At 51.8% G+C, this 14,172-nt stretch overlaps 1 protein-coding gene across 12 annotated transcripts in view; it reads left to right on the plus strand.

Moving 5' to 3' along the window:
• Positions 1-14,172, plus strand: part of NCOR2 (nuclear receptor corepressor 2) — a 229,991-nt gene that overhangs the window by 105,115 nt on the left and 110,704 nt on the right. For all 12 annotated transcript variants that reach the window (XM_041410484.1, XM_041410491.1, XM_041410492.1 and 9 more), the window contains exons 5-6: positions 8,977-9,156; positions 13,981-14,094. In XM_041410484.1, coding sequence (XP_041266418.1) covers positions 8,977-9,156; positions 13,981-14,094 — 294 coding nt within the window. The remainder of the gene's footprint in view (positions 1-8,976; positions 9,157-13,980; positions 14,095-14,172) is intronic.

Raw genomic sequence — 14,172 nt, forward strand, 5'->3', positions numbered from 1 at the left:
CTGCACAATTTTTAGAACAATGAGGCATTGAGCACAGCGGGCTCTGAGGGATGGTGCAGCTGATGGGGCTGTGCACCACCCGTGCTCCTGTCAGCACCGAGCCTGCCGGGCTGCTGGCCGTGCTGGGCTGTGTCCCACATCCCAGAGCTGCTCCTGGGGTCTTTGGGATGCTCACTGGATGTGCTTTATACAGCCTTGAGGGCTGCTGGTGGATTCCTCATGCAGTGGAGAGGCAGCAGAGGTGTCCCTGCTTTGTCCCTCATGGTTTTTACAGCTGAGAGGTATTTGATGTCCTGCTTCATACACCTGAGAGCACAGGCAGACCCTGCAGTAGTGACCCTGAGGACACTGGAGCGAGGTGGTGACGTGCAGCTGGCAGGCTCAGCTCGCTGGCTTCCGTTAGGAGCAGTTACTTCAGTTTGGGGAGCTGACACAGTTGGAGCGGGAGCTGCTGGGGCTGAACATCATCCAGGACATCATCCTGGGACTCCTCATCCTGTGCTGTGAGTCTTGGGAGAGTTGTTGGGAGCCTTGGCTTGGTACAGTGGCTCTTGCATGCAAGAGGAGGTCTGGGTTGTCCCACAACGCAGCTCAGCTGCTGCTCAAACCATTTTAGATCTTGTTTGCATTTCCTTTTTCCATCAGTCAATCTCCTCCTCGGTAGGCAGCTCAGTCTCTGGGATTTGGGGAAAATAATTTTGGGGGATGGTTGTGAGAGAGGGAGGGAGTGTGAGCTGCTGCCTTTAAGTGTATCTCACTTGCAGCAGAAGTGGTTAAATAGAGCTGTCTTCAATCATTCCCTTCCCTCCCCTCTAAATCTGATTCCCCTTCAAGCCAAATTCCCAATATTGATGTTGTGTGCCATCCTGATTAACTCCCAGACAAACCCCTGCTTCACAGGGCTGCCCTGTGCGTATCCCGCTGGGATGTGTGTGGCTGAGGAGTCCCTGCTCCTCCTCAGCCTCCTGCCTCCTCCCTGGCAATAGGAGGAAATTTAAATGTTTCTGAAGAGCAACATTTCCATTTCAAAAGCTGTTCGTTCAAGTGCGTCTGGAGTGGGATTTCTCTCCCCCACTCCTCTCTGAATGGGAGCTTTAGAAGTCTCATTTCCTCTGCTTGATAACACCAGGCTGAGAAGGGCTTTTGTCTTTTCATTTCCCCTCAATTTTTTATTTTTAAATCAGTGAGGTTTGGAGAAGCTGCCGTGGTGGATTTTCCCTCCTCCTCCCATCTTTGCCCATGTGCTGGAGGATGCACCTGGCATCACCCAGTGAATGAGCTGGAGCTTCCTGGGCACAGCCCACCTGGGAGCAGCCTGTCAGTCCCTCCTGGGAGCAGAGGAGCAGGAGGTTTGCTGCCCTGTCCATGCTGTGGAGCTCCTGGGAGCAGATTTGCTGCCCTGTTCATGCTGTGGAGCTCTGTGCTGCCCTTCCCAGCCATCCCACAGGGCTCTGGTGTCCCAGCACCCCAGGACAGTGCTGGCTGTGTTGGTGCTGAGCCTGGCTCAGGATCTGGCCCTGTGTTTCCAGCACATGATGCTGCAGTGGCTGCAGTCCTGCTCACTGGTTGCCCACCTGCTTTTTTGGCTTTTCCAGTTGGTGGGAAGTTGTATTTTTTGTCAGGATGCTCAGCAGAGCAGATGTAAGCAGATGCAGTGCCCAGCTCCCACTTCTGCAGGACTGATGGTTGTGGATGCAGGCACTGTCCCAGCAGTGCAATGGTATTTGTGCTGTTCACTGGACTGTTGCACTGGTATAAAAAGGGATTTTTATTCTGCAGAAGCCTTTTTTACAACACCTGAGCTTGCTTTTCAAACAATATCTAGGCCTGGAGGGCTTTCTACCTGCTTGAGGGACAGCTGGGATTTGGCAGGGACTATTCCAGCACCTTCTCTCAGAGGGAACTTGCCTGCTGGGATTAAGATGGACCTTGATGTTTCATCCATGCCTGGTTGACATGCTGGGAAGACTCAGAACTTGCTTTGCTGCATGTGGTAATTGAAAGAGGATGAGTGACACTGAAAAAAAAAATAAAAATGGGAGACTAAAGCTTTGACAGGCATGGAGTGAGTGTTCATCCCCCTGAGGTTTGTGGGGCTGGGTGACAAGGTGCTTCCTAGGCTGCTGCAGGAGGTTTGGGGATTGTGCCTGCACCCCCAGGCAGGCACCTCCCTGCCTCCCTAAAGAAACTCTGTGAGCAGCAGGCACAAGTAGGAATGCTAAAACAGGCTCTGGTGATGATTCAGAGATTCCTGTGAAAGCTGCCCGAAATGGGCTGACCCCAGGGAGTGCAGGGGAGGTTTGAGCCCCAGCAAGGAGGAGCCAGGCTCTGCCATGAGCTCCCCATTTCCTTTAAAATGCTGTTCTGCAGCCGGGGGTGACCCCACTGCCTGGCTGAGGGCCAAATGGGGCAATTAAAAATTTCCCTCCCTGCCTTGGCACGTCATGCAGGAGGCATTTCTGTAGTTTGGTCCTTTTTAAGAGGTTTCAAGCATGAGCTCGTGTGTGCAGTGTCAGCACGGGTGGCTGCTGGCCGAACAAATTACAGAAAGAACATTCAAGTTGCAGCTGGAGGAGTGGAAGGGCTTGAGTTTAACTTGTCCTGCCCTTGTCTGCTGGAAGCAGCAGGACCCTGTGTTTGCTGTCCCAGCCTGGGACAGGCTCTGCCCTGTGCTGGGTGGGTCAGGGGCTGCTCTGCTCCCTCCTCCTCATCTGCTGGGTGGGCTCAGGCTGTCTGTACCTGCCCAAACCGTGCATTTATTCACAGCTCTTTTGGAGCATTTGCTGTTGGCCTGGAATGCTCCACTCATGCCAGCATCTCTTCCATCTCAGCCTTTTCCTTCCCTTTGTAGAAGTGCAATTCCTTTCCTGCAGCTTCCCAGAACCAGGACCTCACTCTGCCTGCCTGCTCAATTCCAAGTCATTCCCCTAAGGCAAGCACCAAGATGAGATTTTTATTAATTTTTTTTTCCTTTGGCTTGGACATTTTTGCAGTGTTAACAAAAGGCAAATCGCTGGCAGAGAGAATTACCAGATGTATCAACTGTACTGAAGATGCTCAAAGAAAAAGTTCCCAGAATTTTTCTGAATGTTGCAGAAAGGCATATTTTCTTGTAAACTTGTTCTTGGAAGTGACAGAGTTGTTTTGGCTGGAATTCCCTGTTTAGGAAAAAAAAAAAAAAAAAAAAAAAAAAAAAAAAGACTAAAAATGCCTAAAGCTGATATTCAGCATGGAAAATTTCAGTCCAGACAGTTACTGTTGGAACAAACTTAAGGTCAGCTGAAAATCCAGGGATGCAGAATAGGCAGTGTTGGGGAATTCTTAATGAGAGGTGGAGCAATTAGCTCCTCGCTGTAATGAGTAGATGGGTAGGTGAGAATTCATCACTCCTAAGTCAGTGGGGAACGCTGGCATTCGATGCAATTATTATCCACTAATGGGGATAATAAAGGAAGGGAATGAAAGGCACAGCATCCATTTGTCGGGTAATGCCTTCGGTGCTGTGGGAGTTTGCCTGAGTCAGGATTTCCGAATTTGACCCGTTATTTTAGGCTGAGCCCGTCAGGCTGTTTGGCGGTGCTGCTGTAGAATTCTGCAGCGCTGAGATCCAGAGCAGCATCTGCAACACCACGGAACAGCTCTTCAGAGCAGGAGCAAGTTTTGGGAGACCAGATACAAGGCTTTGGTTACTGCATTTACTGAGGCTGGCAAGGTTTTACCACCCTCATAAATCTGCCAGGGAGGGAGGGGTCAGCATTTGGTACTGGTTTTGCAATTAAATTGCTTCAAGCTGTTGAAACATTGGGGGAAGTTTTTTGACCTACTTTCGTGCAAGCTTTAGAAATTGTTGGGATGTTTTCTGCTCTGTCTGCGTGGAATTCAGCTGGATTACGGAGGAAAGGAATTTTGTGGGCCTGCTCGTAAAGTCAGATCTATTAAAAAAAAATAAATTAAATTTAAAAAATACCCCTGGCTTTGTCTTCAGACAGCTCCTTGGTCCCCAGCTTCATGAATTCCCATGAGAGCACGTAGTGGGCTGCATCCATTGAAAGCAATCCCTGTTTTTGCACATGCCATGGAGAGTGGGGATGGAGGAAGGAGGTGGGTGACGCCTTGGTCCCACAGCTGGCATCCCTGGGGAGCACTGGTTGGCCTTGCAGGGGAACAGCCACGTGCTCCTGGCTGGTGAGCAGCACCCCAGGTGCTCCCCAGAGCACACTCGGGTCTCCATCCTGCTCTGGCAGCCCTTGGAGCACGTGGGGATGCAGCCCAGCTAGAGCCCAGCTGTATTTCAGAATTAAAACCCCATTGAAGGGGCAGGCTGCAGAAGGAGCCCTTAGCACAGCAGATGGCCACGAACAAAGGAATTGCAGTAACTCGATGTACTTTTCACTGCTCGGACTCCCTGACTTTTTGTACTCGTGCACCTCCCTGGGGAAACGAGACATTAATTTTCAGCTCCATAACTTTTTCCCTCTCTCAGTGCTGTCATCCTGGGGCTTAAGATATGTCAGAATGTGTTGGACGCTTTTCCAATTAAAAAACCAAATTCCTTTAGTCTGTATTTGGCTCACTTAGGAGTTTTATATGCATATTTTTACCTAAAAACCTGACTGATGGACAAGTGGGGTTTTGCTTTCCTGTGTGGTTCTCATCCCAGGGAGTGTGGGAAGCCCTGGGGGCTCGGTGTCTGCTCAGAGTGTGATGCTGCTCATCCCTGGGCTCCTGGACAGGGAGGATGAGCTGCTGGCTCTGCAGTGTGGCACAGCCCCACACGGATGGGGATTTGGGAGAGGTGTTGGCTGGTGGAGTGCTGGAATGTTCTCTGGCTCAGTGCTGCCATGAGACGCTCAGGTGGCGGAGGCATCCCCACAAGGAGATCCCCTGATCACAAGTTCATGTGAGGGGTTTTTTTGGGAATTAATTTGAGCACAAATGGAGTGGCCCCAGCCTATCCTCCCTGCTTTGGCAATCTCCTCCAGCCCGTGAGGACAGGAGATGTGTGAGTGGGCAGGAGTTGAAGATAACACCTCATAATCCCTCCTGGCGCTCCAGCAGGAAATGCTGCTGCTGGCTGATAATTAGAAAGTGAACAGGCTGTGGAAGAGATGATGTCGGCATCCCTAAATCTCTGTCATGGGCTTGGGGGAACATCACTAATGATCTGGATTAGAGAGGCAGAGAGGGAACCTGTGGCATCCCTAAATCTCTGTCCTGGGCTTGGGGGGGGAACATCACTAATGATCTGGATTAGAGAGGCAGAGAGGGAACCTGAGGATGAGATGTAGGGCAAACACCGTGAGCCGTGCTGGACATCCTGAGGCTCATCCAGGCAAGCAGCTCTGCTCTGCTGGGCTCTGGAGGTCTGGAAGCTCCACTGGGGAGTTTTGAAGATGCAGTCAAGGGATCAGCAAGGTCAAAATGCACTTTGCAGCAAGAGTTAGGTGCAGATGGAGCAGAGCTACCAATGTGCTGTCTCCTGAGGGTGGGAAGCAGCTGAAAAAATGACCCTTGAGGAAGGCTGGGCTGCATCCAGCTGTAGCTGCTGAGCTGAAGCAGGGCACAGATGCTCTTTTAAATCCCTCCAGCTCACATGCCTTCTCTGTGAGTATCACAGGCTGGGTCAGTAATGCAGAATAAGCAGGTGGAGATGGACTGGTGCAGGTTCCAGTGTGTCCTGGGACCACGCTTGGGGTTCCCAATATAATTTTTTTCTTGTGGACCAGGTGTTAGTGTGTCTGAAGGCAGGGACATCAGATTTACCTGGAGACTTACGTGCTCTTCAAGGCATCAATAGGCAGTTGTCTTATCCTTCTCCTTCCTCTCTTTCTTGCATGTATTTAAAGTCACTGCTTTATAGCAGCCTCGCTCCGTCAGCTGTGTTGGGAATTTTTATTCCTAAGCATGTGGAAGAAACCCACCCCACAGTCTGGCCTTGCTCTTTGACAGCCTCCTCAGTGATAATTGTTTTCCTCAGTGCCAGCACCTCCTCTTGCTGCGGGGAGGTTTGTGCAGCCTCTGCCCCCCTCACACCCACCCTTGTTATCATTTAAATCACAAAACAAGGCCAGGGATAAACAGGAGCTGCAGTAGCTGTTAGCCGTGTGTAAAAACAAATCACATGGAAACAGTATAATTACTGAGAAAATATCAACTTGAGTAATGCAGTAATTGTTTTCTTCCCTCCAGCAGATTTATTCCACCTCTCCCAGCTCTTGCTGGTTGGGAAGTCTGTGACTTCACGTTAATAAGGAGAATTTCACATTTCACCCTGCACTTGCTCAGGGTTTGACACTGTCTAGAGCAGGGGAAAGTATTTTGAGGGTTTCTTGAGAGCTGTGGGAAGCAGAGCACTAGCTGAAATATCTCTGACCATTGGGGTCTTCCCTGTGCTCTGAGCAGACTCTGGTCTTTGCATATCACTTTTCAACCCACTTTTGTGATTTATAAGGGCTTCTTTTATGCCTTGCATAAATCCATGAACTCTGCTTTTTGGATGTCAGCACTGCACAGACAAGATTTTTTTTTTTTTGCCTTTAGTTTTGTTTTTTCCTTCTTTTTGCTGCTTGTCATTTTGTTGATTTAGAGAGGTGCTTGTGACATGACAGTGCCCAGTATGTGAGGTCCAAGGACATTGCCTCTCTCTATTGCTGTAATCATCTCCTAATACCAGATGATGATGATGGTGTTTGTGCTGTGACTTGCAGCTATTTCCCTTACTCAGCTTTGCTGCTCTTTTGCTTCAGATTCTGCAGGGTAAAAAGATAAAAATCAGGACCCAGGTTTCCAAGGTGTTTTGCTCCAAGTAGGAGTTTAAAGATGCCCTGTCCTGCACATTGACAGATGAGAGAAAGTATAATTTGTTTCATGTGCACAGTGAGGAGCCTTTCTCTCCTGCATTTTTGGCAGGTAGCTTCCTTTCCTTTAGAAAAACCTACCCACCTACAAGCCACTGCCACTTCCCCTTCCTGTGCCTTAATCTGAGCAAGATTTCATGAACAGCTAATTTATCTTTTGCTTCTTGTGGTTGTCCTGCTCCTCTTGACTTGAAAAAAAAAACCAACCAAAACCACAAAAAAAAAAAAACCACTTGGGGAGAACACAAAGCCTTCTCATGGCAGCAGACTGACCATTTTTGATGTCTAATAGTAGGAAAGTAAAACAAGACGGGATCTTCTCTTCAGGATTCTCCAGAAAGCTCTCATGTTCTTCTAATGGATGCTGCTTCTTCTAATGGATGCTGGATACAACCAGCTTAGCATTTCTGTGCCTTTGTGCTCCTGAGGTGGATGGGGCTGAGGCAGGACAGTGAGAGGGGGGTTTTGGGGTGCTCCTTTGCCTTCTGTCCCTTGATGGCAGCAGTGGGAAGGGCGTTGGTGCCTCCAGGCTGCATCCAGCAGGGAGGGGTGGAGGCTCACAGCAGATGCTCTTGGGATGCTGAGCAGTGCTGGGTGCTGTCTGCACACTCACCACACTCAGCATGAGCTGCAGCAGGGCTGGTGGGTAACCCAGAGCCACCACCCACGAGCCTGGTTAGCTGGGGGAGCACAGAGGGGTCCATCATGGCAGGAGGACACCTGGGCAGAGGCCCAACAGAGGGGTCCACAAGCCAGCATCCAGGTCCATCATGGCAGGAGGACACCTGGGCAGAGGCTCAGCCCTGGCTTTCTCAGGTGTCAGCACGGAGAGGAGGGTGCTGAGCACAGAACAATGCTGGATTTCTTACAGGGCTGCTGTAATGAAGGTGGCAGAGCTGTGTGAACTTCTTGCCTTGTTTGCCTCCCCCATCCCTCCCCTCCCCTCCCAGCAGCTGCACTGTGCTGCCTGCCCAGCCTAGCACTGGTTTAGGGTTACCAATGGAGCCACTGCTCCTCTCCTCCCGCTCCAGGAAAAGAAATCCATCCTCTCACTAAGCAAATGAATAGATAAACTTTTAATTAAGGCGCTGGGTGGCTGCCAGAGAGGAGTGTCCTGGGTCAGGGTAGGCTGGTGGTGTGCTGTGATCCCATCTGTGTGGCCAGTGGCTGTCAAACAGCTGCCTCATCCCAGGTGTGACCATCCCTGGTGGGCAGGAGGGGGCTGCTTGCCTTGGAGCTGCAGAGGGGAAGGGAGAGGCAGGAGAGGCAGCGTGGCTGTGGGCTGCTCCTGGCACACCAGCAATTGGGCTCAGCAAAGGTGTTAACTGCTGGGGGCAAAGCTGAATGTTTTGGTGTGTTTTCCCTCAGCCCTGGGTCATTAGAGCTGCTCCCTGTCATGGCCACAGAGGTTTTGCTGATCTCTCCAGTCTCTCTGACTTGAAGGGTCTTGTTGAGCTGAGAGCCTCTTCACCTGGAATTTGAAACATGTCAGTTTGGTCTGTTTTTATTTTGACTCACCTATCCCCTTTTTCTCCATATTTGGATGGGTGCATTCAACATCCAACCCTCAGAGTATCCCCAGGGTTTGGGAAGAGATGGAGAAAGACAGCCATGAAGGAGCTAGGAGCCTTCTTTCCTCCCAGGGGCTGCCCTCCTAACCCCTTCTCCTTCAGCATGGCTCATGCTGCTCTTGTCTCTGTGGCACTGTCTGAGGAGGAGGTGATTGTGTTGTCTCATTTTTGCCTTGAGAGAAGGTGGTGTAGCCTCGAGCCCTCCGAAGGGACAGTGGTGCTGGGAGCTCCTGAATATGGATGGGTTTATTGATCCTGTGAGAACATGAGCAGCACTCAGGGTGGTGTGAGCCTCTGAGGCTTTGTCAGGAGGAAGAGCTGCTGTCGTGTCCCTGGGAGAATAACCTGGTTCTCTTTGGAGATGCTGGAGGTTGTGGAGCACTGTGGTGATGTGATCTGACAGCTGGTCCTCCCTCGTCTAGCAGGTTTTTCTGAGGGTTCTGTGCATCTCAGAAGGCTGGGAATGGGCCAGGGAGCTGTGGGAGGACGAGAGAAGGATCCAGAGTCTCCCAGGAGAGAGATGATCCGGTTGTTTTTACGCTTCCCAGGATCGTGGCCTGCCTGGCAAGCTGGAGCCCGTGTCGCCGGTGAGCCCTGCCCACGGCGAGGCCGAGCTGGAGCTGCTGCCCGCCCGGCTCTCCAAGGAGGAGCTCATCCAGAACATGGACCGCGTGGACCGCGAGATCACCATGGTGGAGCAGCAGATCTCCAAGCTGAAGAAGAAGCAGGTAAGAGGCTGTGGTCTGGAGGGGAACACGTGCCCTTGCTTCTGCACGCTGGCACGGGCCCTGTCCTTGCCCCTGCGTGGCCACAAGAGGGGAAGTGGCAGCGCCAGGATCACCTGTGTCCCTGCTCCCTGGTGTCACAGGGGTGGTGGCTGCTGTGCCTGCAGTCTGGAGCTGGCAGTCACACGATGAGGGAGAGAGCTTTGGAACCCCAGCTCGTGGCTCTTTGCATGTCAGAGAACCTACAGGAGAGAAAAACGTGTCCTCGGTGCCTTGGCAGTGGATGTGCAAGTGGTGAGCAGCAGGGCTGCAAGCACAGCCTGGCTTGTCCCACTCACCTGGACAGCCCAGCATAGCACAAGGTCTTTTCTTTTTCCTTTCCAGCAATTCTCTCCCCAGTGCTGTTGTTGCTGCCAGTATTCAGTACTGGGCTGTTTAAACGTTGCTGCAATGACCAAATGGCCCTTGCAGTGCCTCCAGTCCCCTTTCTCTGGATCTTTCCAGCTCTTGCAGCCTTGAGCAGCATCTGATCCAGCTCCAGTCAGGGCTGTGCTTGAGCAGGGATTTGAATCTGATCTTCCTGGCTGCAGCTTTTCCTTGCACAGGAGCACTCACCAGCAAAAGGATGGCCCACTCAGTGTTGGCCTGTACATAATTACCATAAACCCATTAAGAGATTAATATGACAAAACCCTCAGGGACATCTGTGAAAAAACCCAGACTTAAGGGCTTTCACTTTTTAAAGCAAATCATTTCTCTGCCTCTTTTTGTCTGGTTGTTTTATTTTCTTTGCATGGGATGAATTTCTGAACTCCTTGATGGCTGCTAATCCCAAACTGCCCAAGAGGATTGGCCTTTCCCAAGGGGTTGTAGCTACAATAGGAATTTGGGAATGGAGCAAAACTTCTGCTTGAACTGTTTGTTGGAGGTCCTTAGAGTGAGCATGCACTTGCTCTTCCCTGTGAGATCTGTATTTTCCCATACCAAACACAGTTCCTTTCTGTCCTGCAGGACAAAGCAGGAATATTTTCATTTTGTTTTCAAGCAGTGTGGTTGAATTGACATGAAGGACCCTTTTTTTGCATGTGTAGCTGTGTATCTGCAGAGGTGTCTGAGCAGAAGCAGCTGTGCTGGGGGTGTGAGGCAGCAGCCCTGTGTGCCAGCTCAGGGGGCCCAGAGGAACATCTGGAGTGATGGAAACCACAGAGGTTCCTCTTGCTGGTTTTGGGGTGAAGGCAGCCCTTCCCCTCTCCCTCGCAGGAAGCTCAGACAGAATGTTGGTGTCCTCTCCCACCTGGAGAGGGCACCTGGCTGCTGGTCCGTGTTTGTTACTCACATTTGAGGAAAGAGGTGCCAACCAGTCATTTCCTGCTCTGGAAAAGGGCTTCCTGAGTGGGAAGGGCAGGGAAGGTCCCTGTCATGGCAGCTGGGAGGACTGACAGCTCTGATGATCCACTGCCTGACTTTTCAGGGATGCTGAGGAGCTGCTGCTGATGCTGACAGGAGCAGCATATGCTCCTCGCCCTTAAAATCAAACTGTCTTTCCATGAGGAAATGGGGTTTTTATTGTTGGCTGCTCAGTTGCTTTATTTCTTCCCTAAGAACAAATTTTATGATTCTTCCTGCCCACAAAAATTCTCTGTTAAATGGGGAAGAAGGTGAAAGTGGCTGTTGGCAGTAAAAGTGTCCCCTCCCTTCCTTTTATTCTTTTTTTTTTTTTTTTTAATTTTTGGCACATGGTGGCAAAGTTGTATGGTAGCAAAACTAACCCCCCCCACTATGGCCTCCTTCCCTCTCTGGCTGGAGCCTTCCCCATCCCAGTCCTCCAGCAGAGCTAGCACATCTGGGAAGAAGTGTTTTTGGAGCAGGGGGTCCTGTCTGAGATGCTCCAGGAACGTTTTGTGCATCTGAGCTGTCAGTGCAGGAGCACGAGTGAGGGAAAGCAGCGAGCCTGGAACAGATACTGCTCCTGCAGGAACGTCAGTGGAGCAGAGGAGATGTTGCATGCAGCCAGAATATCCTAATGCTTTTCCCCTCTGTCTTTGGGAGGCCTTCTCAGGGTAATTAAATACGCTTGTATGGAAAGGCTGTGCAAAAAATAATAAAAAAAATAATCCCAACCAACCACAATCCACCATCTCTCTCTTTCTGGTTGTTCCAAAAATGGCAGGGAAGGCTCTGCCTGGACTTTGCAAGAAGCAAAGCTGAGAAACCTTCCCCAAACCCTGCACGCCCCTGGCAGGAGGCCACCTCCGTCAGCCATCCCCCGCTCATTCATGCGCCATATGCGCTTAAATCTCTCCGAGTCCTCTCTCCCCCTCTTCCTGACAGGGAAGGATAATCCTTATGCATTTATTCCTGGCAGCGGCACCGGGGATCTGAAGGAGAAATAAACTGCTGGGCTGTTCTCTGCAGTGGCGCCGGAGCCTCCCTGGGCGCTGAGCTCAGCCAAGGGCTCTCCGGGAGTACAACACTCCCACCTGGTGATGGAGGTGGAGCCGCCTGCGAGGAAGAGCTCCAGGGTTTCCCTTTCCACCGGGCTGAGTTTCCTGTGTTCCCTTTGAAGGTGGTTTTCAGAGCTGCCCTGTGGCTGGAAGGCTCTGCTCTCCCCGGGCAGGTGGAGCACGCCAGTGCCCAGGTGATGGCAGCTGGGTGCTGTGTGACAGCCTTGGCTTCACCAGGCAGGTGTGTGCAGCACAGAGCTGCTACCTGCAGGGATGGGACCTTCCTGAAGTGCCACCCACCCTCCCACCAGTGCTGCGGCCTGCAGTGTCCCTCTGTAGCACATGGTCCAGGCAAAGGGTCTCTCTCCTGGTGGGGGCACCTCTTCCACTTGGAAAAGGGTTGGCCTGTGGGTGTTGTGGCTAATGGTGGCATCTTCAACACTGCTGCCCTGTCCTCCATTTGGGGAGAGGAGGGAGGTCTGGGGCAGCCACTCTGGGTGGAGGGAGGGAGTGTGCAGCCATCAGGACTCATCTCTCATCCCACTCTCTCCCTGTAAAGGTCACAGTCCCAGCCTGGCTTTTGTGGCAGACCTTTAAGAAATCCATTTTGTCCCTGTCTGGGAACCCTGACCTATTTTGCTTTGCCATTTCCCACGGCTCCCAGGAGTAGCCGTCGAGGCTGCAGTCAGGTGCTGCCTCCAGCCCCTCCTCACTTCCTTACCCCAGCATCCAGCCCTTTAATATCCATACACTGCTACACCACAGCAAGCAGAGTTTAATTCTCTACTGTACTTCAGCTATAATTAGATTAGTATTTTTTTCTTCTAATGAGCTGTTTTTAATGAGCCTCCACTTAGTGGCAAACTTTCGTTTCCTGATAGGCCATCAAACCCTCTCGTCTGAAATCCCTTGCTGCACACCCAACCACTTGGCAGAATTTTTGTGGCTTTCCAGAACGATATAGCCAAGTTTTGGATGCTTTGACTTTTTTTTTTTTTTTTTTAAACACAAATATTTCCCCCAAGAGACGTAGATATATCTGATCCTTTTTGCTGGCTTGTTCCTGGCTCTTCTCACTCATGCCTGGAGTAACTCTAAGGCTGATGCCAGTTTATGGGACACAGGCTTTCCTGTGCTGCCAGAGCCTGCTCCCCACTCTGGCTGGCAACAGCAGCCTTTTTGGCTTTATCTTGGTCTTCCCTATACTGCTGCTGTTCCCTCTGTGGGGAGAGGTGTCCACCTGTGGGGAGGTGGAGTTCACAGCATGGAGTGCTTCATCTACTGAAACACAATTTTAGGAGTGTGAGTTTTCTTAGCCAAGCCTGTCTGAGTGCTTCAGTGCTTTCTTGGGTTCATCCCAGGTATGTCTTCCTGCCCTGGTGTGCTAAAGGTTTCATCAGCAGGAGTAGAGGTGATGGGGAGGAGGAATAGATGCTCTCCTTCTTCTCAGGCCAGCATCTGCCAGTGTCTCTGGGAAGGCAGTGCTGAAGCCAAGTCCCAGGAGCATTTTCTTCCTAGTACAAGACTCACTCGATTTTCCTCATGCTTCAACAGGGGATGCTTTAGCTGCAGGAAAAAACAACAAACTGCAAAGATTTGGAGATTCAGAGCCTAGCAGGGAAAAACCCTCAGCGTTTTTTGACAGCCTCTCCCTCTCCTGTGCCTGTGCTGCCCCGCAGCTGCCGCGCACGGCTGCGCTCTCCCTCCTCACAGGCTGGTCCCAGGAGGAGCCTGGAGGAATCTGGGATTTCCTCTTTCAGCTGAGCAGTTCCTCAAACTTAGGGAAGGGCTGGGATGTTGCAGGTGGAATGTCAGGTTTAGCTGCTGACCAGGGTGCAGGGGTGGCTGGTGCACGAGTCATTTAATGGAGCACAGTCATCCCAAGGCATCTCCTCCAACCACTCCACTGGAAGGTGAAGCTGAGGGTGGAGAGCAGCCTCGCTCATCACCCCTGGCTCCTCCACCTCTCCCTGCACGCAGCAGCAGCTCCAGAGGCAGGTAGCAGCAGGGAGCCGGGCTGGAGCTGTGGTTTCATTGAAGTGTTCCCAGTCAAATCGTTATTTCTAGCCTCGGGCCCGTTCCAGGAGGCTCCTTTGAGGCAGGTCCTCCTCCTCCATACCTGAAGCACGCCGACCCACGAGCACAGGGCCGGTGCCGGGGGCAGGCCAGCGCTGCGCCTGCGTGGCTGGGGCTGCTGTGGGCTCTCCTCCCCAGCTGTGAGCTCTGCTTTCTCCCCGTGCCTCCCCAGCCCCTGGCTCGCAGGAAATCTCCTACCAGGGCGGTTTCTGCCTCGGTCAAGGCACCACAGAGAGTCTCGTGTGGACGGGGACGGCTGCGTTTCTCGCTGTGACTCACCCTCCTCCTCCCCCCTCTCCTTCCACAGCAACAGTTGGAGGAAGAAGCAGCCAAACCACCAGAGCCTGAAAAACCCATCTCTCCCCCTCCTATCGAGTCCAAACATCGCAGCTTGGTGCAGATCATCTACGACGAGAACAGGGTGAGTCTGGAGATGGGGGAAGGACAAACGATTGTGCCGTGTCACCGCGGCCAGGGATGGGGAGGTTGGTGAGGATCA

The sequence above is a fragment of the Onychostruthus taczanowskii genome, unplaced genomic scaffold (assembly GCF_017590055.1).
Source record: "Onychostruthus taczanowskii isolate IOZ18803 unplaced genomic scaffold, ASM1759005v1 scaffold32, whole genome shotgun sequence".
NCBI lineage: Eukaryota > Metazoa > Chordata > Aves > Passeriformes > Passeridae > Onychostruthus > Onychostruthus taczanowskii.